General features: G+C 40.1%; 2 protein-coding genes across 2 annotated transcripts; one reads left to right on the top strand and one right to left on the bottom strand.

Moving 5' to 3' along the window:
* The first annotated feature begins 3,663 nt into the window (after window positions 1-3,663).
* Window positions 3,664-5,243, top strand: LOC131685858 (hsp90 co-chaperone Cdc37). Its single transcript, XM_058969862.1, has 3 exons — window positions 3,664-3,862; window positions 3,935-4,561; window positions 4,622-5,243. The coding sequence occupies exons 1-3, from the start codon at window positions 3,830-3,832 to the stop codon at window positions 5,096-5,098; spliced, it is 1,137 nt and encodes a 378-aa protein (XP_058825845.1). The 5' UTR covers window positions 3,664-3,829; the 3' UTR covers window positions 5,099-5,243.
* Window positions 5,244-5,314: 71 nt separating this feature from the next.
* On the bottom strand, window positions 5,315-7,379 carry LOC131685857 (signal recognition particle subunit SRP68). The gene is made up of 2 exons (XM_058969860.1): window positions 7,169-7,379; window positions 5,315-7,110 (listed from the first exon to the last, which is right to left on the bottom strand). The coding sequence occupies exons 1-2, from the start codon at window positions 7,272-7,274 to the stop codon at window positions 5,396-5,398; spliced, it is 1,821 nt and encodes a 606-aa protein (XP_058825843.1). The 5' UTR covers window positions 7,275-7,379; the 3' UTR covers window positions 5,315-5,395.
* Between the last annotated feature and the right edge of the window lie 555 nt (window positions 7,380-7,934).

Genomic DNA, 7,934 nt, shown 5'->3' with positions numbered 1-7,934 from the left:
TTGCCAATTTTATTTTGTGTCCAGCACCCAATGTGGCTACGCCACATCGCTTTTGCGCGTGCTGTCCGACTTCGCTACCGCTCAGTCGGACTTAAACTAGGGATAGCCCCTATGTTTGAGTAAGCCGGGCAAACGAGTGGATCACAGGTTCGCTTGCTTCCGACGGCGGGTCGGTGGCCACCTCGCCCGGGCCTCGGTTATGCGGCTAAGCCGCATCGAAATGGTACCCCTTAAACATTCTAACTTGAATCGGTTGTGTCACCGGAGCCGGAATACGAATTAGATCCAGCCAGCATTTCGGCTGAGTTAAACTGGGAAGTTTAGTAAAATTTAATCTGGAAATAAATTTTTTTGGCAACGCTCCAGCACCCCGTTGATTTCACCACCTGGGCGCCAGGTTGACAATATGAAATGAACTTTGTTTACTTTCGACAAGTTTTGATTCGAGCCAACAACATCCAGCCCATTGGGTGGTGGAAACAAAATAAAATTGGCAACGCTAGCAAAATGTAAACAAATGAACACTCCGGATGAACCTATCGTCAATTGACATTTCGACGAGTTTTGATTCGAGCCAATAATATGGGCCCCTAGTTGGCTGGACGATTATTTTTCGTCGCAGCAAGATTCGTAGCGCTATTGAGCATTGCAAGATGACGTCATAAAAATGCTCGAAAAAATGACAGTTCGGCGAGCTTGTTTATATGGTGTTAGAATTTGAACCGAGTTTCTTGTACTGGATGAAACCAAATATTTTCTAAGTCCATGTAAACAAGCTCTATGAGCTGTCAGAAAAGTGAGGTTATACATTTTCATGCAATGCTCAATTCGGTGCACGATTCGTCACAATGTATTTCTTATGGGATGAATGACACTTTAATAAAAGGTGGTGCAATTTTGTGCAAAAGCCTTACTGTAAATAAAACATACGAAAACCTGAAACTTTAGAAGCACAGTTTTCAGTCAGACACACATTAAACTTGGGTAATACATATTTTTCGACGTTTTTTGAGCATTTATTATCAAATGCGCCAATTCAATTCGTCGCATCAAAATGATTGAATGGCTTGTTTCCAATGAAACATACAATATTGCGAACCAAGTTTTGCGTGACTTTATTATCATAACTTTTATTTTAAAAATAAGAGATGAAGTGCATTGAAAAATTTTGTGCGAATCGGCCTTGTAATTACGCTCCAATAGCTGAAATAAGTTTTTTTTCGGTACCCGAAGGATGCTGAATTACGCGATAAATGGGTTGAATTTTTCGAGTTCCGGAAGATTTCCCGTTGCTGGAATCTATGCGGCTTTGTAGCGCAAGTATTATTCAAACAAAAATCAGTAAATATGTATATAATAAAAAGAGAATACTGCAAAAAACCGTTCTTGTGTATTCTCAGATTACGCAGTTATAGTAGTTTAAGGAAAACAAAAAAGCACATTCAAACGTTTTCTCTCAGCAATCAGTTGATGATGGATCTATTTCCCGCAGAAAACCATTCTTGACCCTATCGAACAACGTAAACAATCTACAGAAGATAGATTAGATGCATAAAATATACCATGCGGTAGCTTTCGGACAAAAAATCATCTCTTCAGATCAACCAAAAGCAACACTGCACTGCCGGCAACGCAACCACCCGGAAAAAAAATCAGATAGAGGGTATTACTGATGATTCCGCCGAGAATCCGACCTTTGGATATAGGTTTGTTACGCTAATTGAACAGCATTATTGATGTCAGGAAAGTTCAACTTACAATAGCGCCTATTTATAATTTGTTGTCTAATGTTTATCAACAAAAATAAAAAAAATTAACATTACTACCCAAAAATATTGCACCAATGCAGTCAAATAATGATCGACTGGCTCAAAATTTTGACAGTAAGCTGGCTCAAGATGGCGTCTTCGCTTATCTCTCCCTAGATGATAACTAGTGTCCACTGCATGCATATGCCAAGTGAACTTCATATACTTTTCATCGGAAACTTTTTAGATTAAATCCGTATATTTTTATGTGAATTTCGTGTGATTATTAGCTGCATTTAAAATAGCATCCATATGCTTTTCTAATGTGATTAAAAAGTGTGGAAGACGGTGAATAAATATGTAGGCATTGGATTTTAATGTAATGCGTATTATATTTACATAATTTGCTTAAAATTAATCGCATAATTATTTCCAAATAAAACTGTTTCTCCTACGATGCATCCTTTGTGTTGAGAGTTTTGAGAAAATCAGCAAACTTCGTCGCAGTTTTCGTAGTTTCCTATAATGCTTACAGTTTGTTTCTATTTTCGCATTCTGAAATGCAATTTCGTTTTATTGATATTGCTCTTCTTGTATACAATCGATTGAATTTACGTTTAAATACCTGGAATAAAGTTGTTCGGAAACGGAATAATAATTCACCAGTCTTGTCAGCGTAATGCTTTAAGCTGTAAATATAGAATTTATTTTTAGGGATCATTTTACAATATTTTAGATTTAAGGCTTACAAATTCAGTGATTCATCGTTTTTTCATTCCATCTCGAACAATTGCTTTTTAGGTTAGAATTTAGTTCTGTAAGGGTTCATTTTAAGTATAGTTAGGTTTAAGTTAGGTTTAAGTTAAGCTTAATTAATTGTAATTTTACCTCACCCAAACTGCGTTGAACATAAGTACAATTCAAAGAAACTTCAACTAAATTATAGAAATAGGCTCACGTTCACTCTGCCTCAATAGAAACCGCGTGCTATTCTGGCGCTCGTGTAACATTGCTAGGGTGACAGATGCGATTGACTTCCCCTACATTCACTGTAGTGGTGTAGGAAGGGCTGCCAGTTCCAACAAAAGTGTTCGAGTACCATATTGAAATTGTAAACTATTTTCACATTACATATTCACATAATATTCATGTTCTTTACACATAACACTTAAGTATAACAAAAACATAGAATGTATATATGGTATATTTGAAAGTCATTGGCATCTTATTTGAAATTCATCAATGCAGATATGAATTTTAATTGCTGCACATGAATCTAATGTGATAGGTAATTTTTAATATTTACTTTTTCACTTAAAATGTATATGATTTTTTGGCTCAGTGTAGGTTATCTTCACGACTTTTTAATATGTAGTGGAAGAGGACAGTCAAACGATAAGTAGAAATGACATTCTCGCTGGTTGATATTTAAATTTTTATATTCTTATATTTACTCTTATGAATTTACTCCAACAATATTTACCATCTCAAAAACTGACACTTAAATAGTGATAATCACCATTTATGGTGATTCAGACTACCCAACAAACAATTTAGCTGGATAATGTCTTAAACAGTTCTTGTTCAGCCAATTCTCTCGGATCAAAAGTTTGTTCAGCCTTCGTTGTTTGTTGGGTATTCCATCGTCAATTTTGAAATTCTAAATATTGTTGGAGTGACTATGTTCAAAACGTCATAAATGCCAACAACATGACATTGTGTAGTAATACCGATCTCATGGTCGTTACTACTATTTTAGTAAATAAAGTTAAAACAATCAGAAAAGTCCGGTCATGGATGCTATGCTTTTTTCTCAGTGCAGTTGTCTTGTATTTCTACTAACATTTTGCACAATTTGAACTAACCGTGCATGCAACATTTTCAATCGGAGACGTATGCGACGCTACATGATGGTGACGGACTTCAAACGTCAAAGTATCAAATGCGTTGTGGTTAACCTTCTAGAAAGATTTTTCTCCCCGATCGGGATCAAAATTGGAAGAACAAATTCCATCGGAACCGATTCCTAACTACCGCTTGTTCTAAGTACTATTCTGCCCCGTTCACGTGAATTATTTAAAATGGTTGATTACAGCAAGTGGAAAAACATTGAGGTAGGTATTTTTAGTAAGAAAATAATTCAATCAATGTGAACAGCATGTTTGTGTTTTGATGTGGTTTCGCAGATTTCCGACGATGAAGACGAGACCCACCCGAACATTGACACACCGTCGCTGTTCCGCTGGCGGCATCAAGCCCGGGTTGAACGGATGGAGGAACAGAAACGGGAACAGCAAATGTTGGCGGAAAAGAAAAGACTTACCGAGCAGAAGGCCCAAGAACTGAAGAGCAAACTGGATAAAAAGGACGGCAATTTGGACGAGCTGAAAAAGAGCCTCGAAGAGCTGGAACGGGAACAGGCACGGGTTCGGGCGGAGGAAGAAAATCTGAAAAAGAAGGAAAAAATGCAGCCGTGGAATGTGGACACTATCAGCAAGGACGGGTTTCAAAAGACGGTTATCAACAAAAGTGCGATCAACAAGAAGCAGGAACTGACCGAGGATCAGAAGGAGCTTAATCTTAGGGAGTTTATTAACAAGTACGAAAAAGTATTGAAGCAATACGGTATGATGCGGAAGTATGAGGATTCGAAGAAGTTTTTACGCGATAATCACTACTTGGTGTGTGAAGATACTGCAAACTATCTGGTTATTTGGTGTATTGAGCTGGAGATGCAGGAGAAGCACGAACTGATGGCACACGTTGCGCATCAGTGCATTTGTATGCAGTATATGCTGGACATTGCCAAACAGGTAGGATGGATTTTATTTAAATTTTAGTCGATTTATTGACCTTGTGTTATACAATTTTAGCTGGATGTCGATCCACGAGCCTGCATGGAGTCCTTTTTCCAACGGATACAGGTGGCCGAACAGGAATATAAAAATCAATTTCTTGCGGAGATTGAAGCATTTAAGGAACGCATTCGGAAACGTGCCCAGGAGAAATTGCAGAAAGCCATCGAAGAACAGGAGGAAGAGGAAAGAAAAGCTCGTCTTGGTCCGGGAGGCTTGGATCCGGTTGAGGTGTTCGAATCACTGCCGAAAGAACTTCAGGCCTGCTTTGAATCCCGTGACATTGGTATGCTGCAGGAGGTTATGTCGAAATTACCGGAAGCGGAAGCTCGCTATCATCTGAAGCGTTGTATAGATTCCGGTATGTGGGTTCCTGACGGAAACAAGGGTGTGCTGGATATGCCCCCGGAGGAGGAAAGCGCTAGCGCGGATGGGTCGGAACCGGTGTATTCTAGCGTGTCGACTGAAGAGAAGCAGGAAGATGATTCCAAATAGGATTTATTGTTGTGGAATAATATTTTACACAGTTTTTGAAAGCAGCATTTCTTTGAAACTGAAAAAAATGTGGCTGATTTGTAACAATCGCTTAAAAATAAGTTATTTGAAAATCTGTATTCTAGATATATGTCATTGAATAAAATTATCCTGTCCTTTAAGAAAAATCGCAAATTCATTTTAAACGAACTTCTTTCAGATAAACAAATACTAAAATTTACCATTTTTACGCATATATTAGGAAAAAAACAAAATGCTCGACTGCAGTCGCAATAAATTCTTCCGAATCGTAATACCTTACTTTCCGCCGCTTCCACCCCAGCCAAACAACCCCTTAACGAAACCGGACATACCGGCGGTCTGTTTTGCTCCTCCCTTCTGTTCGACCTTATCGTCCAGTGAAGGAAATTCGACAAAGTTCAAGGCTAAATCGAAGAAAAGTGGCTTCGCTGGTATCGGCTGCATCTCCGGGGTTAGTTTGAACACATTCGGATTACGGGAATTCAACGACGCATCCTCTTTGTACGTAGACAATCGCTCGAACAGAGGCTTGGAATTTTTCGCACTCTTACCATAGAGAACCGATTCCTCACTGGTGTCGTCCTCCAGCACACTCTGGGCATGGGCTGAAAATCTGCAGCCTTCAATTGTTTGAACAAGTTGTTTGAGCTCTGTTCGTAAATCAAAATCGGTGCTGATAGCCTTCGAAGCAATGGCCTCTGTGGCATACTTCGTGGACCGCTCGTACATGGCCACGGCCTCACGCCAACGCTTCAAAGCGATCAAAGTGATAGCAATATAATAGCACCGGAATGATTTGAACGAAAGACTAAGGGTCTCAATTTCTGATTGGTACAACGCATCCGATTCCATTCCTGCTAGCTGCTGCATCTCGGAAATATTCTGCAAAATGATTTCGTACAAACGTGACAAATCTTGCGGTTTCGTCTTCTTCCCCTCAATCAAAGCTTTGTCGGAAATATTCGGATCATCCAAGCTCAACTTGCCTTGTGCAACCAGAAACAGGTTTCTCTCCAAAGTCAGCTTCAATCGTGTATAGGACAAATAAGTCAGTAAATATTGAGTTGCCGTCATCGTTCCACTTTCACTGCTCGAACGCAACTTCGGATCTTGCTTGATTTCATCCTTGATGGCCGAAATAGCATCCTTGCAGTCCATCAAAACATTCTCCAACAGTTCAATTTTAGCCGGAAAACCCTTGACCTTTTCAATGCTTTTGGCCAACTCCTGAATGCTAAGCAAAAACAAACGAACCTTCTCCGGGCGAACTGTAACCTTCCTACCACGCCATTCAGTAGTCTGAAATGCCTCCATACTTTCCGTTTTTGTCTGAGCAACCAAAGTGCTCAAATTGTCAAACATTCCTTGACCGCGCATTTCCAAAAGGTCATTCATCGAAGCATTCTCACCAATATTGTACGCACAATAGCGTAAGCTCGGAGTCAGCTCATCAACCTTAGCCTTATAGATAGCTTGTTCCTCTTCCGGAAGCGCTTCAGCAAGATTCTCGTAAATCACCTGTGCCTTCTTCAGGTTCTCCGCGGCACTCTTCCACAGCGATAGCTCAAAATGTAACGAGCCATGGATCCAGGCAGAATATGCTTCCGCCTCCAGTTTAGTCCGGGCATCACAATAGTCCGAACTGCAAAGATCCTGCAGCTGCAGCGCATAAACCGTTGACTTGCGCAACTTTCCTACCAAATGAAACCGCTTTCTTGGTTCTGTGTTTGCCTCCTGGCGCAACTGCATCGCGTAGGCCCATGCCCGCTCGGCAAGCATCAATGGAATATGAATTATACGTTCGTCCGAGTTGTCCTTCTCCAGGTTAGCCATTGTCACATCACGCTTCCGGTAGTGGCGCTTATCGCCCTGAGGCAAATTGAGCGTTTTTCTGAGACGTTTAACACGCCGAGAGCAATAGCCACGGTAGCGTTGATAGTCTCCGTGGCGAAGACCATGTTGCTGCTGTAAATCTTTGATCACTCGCAAGACTGGAATTCAAGATTGATTAAGTAGTTTATCGAACAACTGGTTACAGTTCTCGCTCACTTTCAATATTGAAAACCTTGGTTGGAGCGTCCTCGGCCTCATCAACATCCATCTCCGGATTTTGATTCTCCTTGTTTTCCGACTTATCAGGCTTAGATTCTACCATTTTTAAGCAAAAATTACGAGTAAATTGCAAAGTTTTCACCTCTGTGTTGGCACTTTTCCACCGTCCTTTCCAGCACACGAACAACACACTTGCAGTCGTTTGACAGTTGGGTGCCGTGTTGAAACTTGAAAGGGCGACGTAAGAAAATTGAGTGACCACCGACACTTACATTGAGTGACTCCCGAATACCTCATCGGCTATGAATATGACCTGTTTACAATTTTGGTCAACAACATTCCCGCACTGATTCAAAAAATTAAGTTTCTGTGAAATAAAAACCTGGACTGTGACAAGACGCGAATGGCAAAAAATCGAACAAATCTTGACAAACGTATGATTACACGGAAACGAAAAACTACCTAAAATTGAGTTCCTTTGACTCAATCTCGTGGTATCGTGGGGGAACTTAAAATTAGGTAAACCGTGTTGAAGGTAGTTTCCATTTAACCACGGCAAAAATTACAACTCATTGATAGGTTTTTTATACTGAAATTTAAGTTGAATTTACCTAATTTTGAGTTCACCCCAAACAACTCAAAAGTACCTTCCTCCACGGAAGACCTCGACTGAGTCGAATCTCTCTTTTTGTTTTTGACAACACTAATAAGTGCGAAAGCGACGCACAACTCAAAAGTAAGTTAAAAGAACTTTTCTGCAGGT

The sequence above is a fragment of the Topomyia yanbarensis genome, chromosome 2 (genome assembly GCF_030247195.1).
Source record: "Topomyia yanbarensis strain Yona2022 chromosome 2, ASM3024719v1, whole genome shotgun sequence".
NCBI lineage: Eukaryota > Metazoa > Arthropoda > Insecta > Diptera > Culicidae > Topomyia > Topomyia yanbarensis.
This window is presented reverse-complemented; position numbering and strand designations above follow the sequence as displayed.

What these genes read in the sequence shown, in the direction of transcription:
- LOC131685857 (XM_058969860.1), bottom strand. Translation starts at nt 7,274, where the DNA reads ATGGTAGAATCTAAGCCTGATAAGTCGGAAAACAAGGAGAATCAAAAT. An exon ending in CAAGGTTTTCAATATTGAAA is followed by an intron (nt 7,111 to 7,168) that starts GTGAGCGAGAAC and finishes CTTGAATTCCAG; the next exon opens with TCTTGCGAGTGATCAAAGAT.
- LOC131685858 (XM_058969862.1), top strand. Translation starts at nt 3,830, where the DNA reads ATGGTTGATTACAGCAAGTGGAAAAACATTGAG. An exon ending in GCAAGTGGAAAAACATTGAG is followed by an intron (nt 3,863 to 3,934) that starts GTAGGTATTTTT and finishes GTGGTTTCGCAG; the next exon opens with ATTTCCGACGATGAAGACGA. An exon ending in TGCTGGACATTGCCAAACAG is followed by an intron (nt 4,562 to 4,621) that starts GTAGGATGGATT and finishes ATACAATTTTAG; the next exon opens with CTGGATGTCGATCCACGAGC.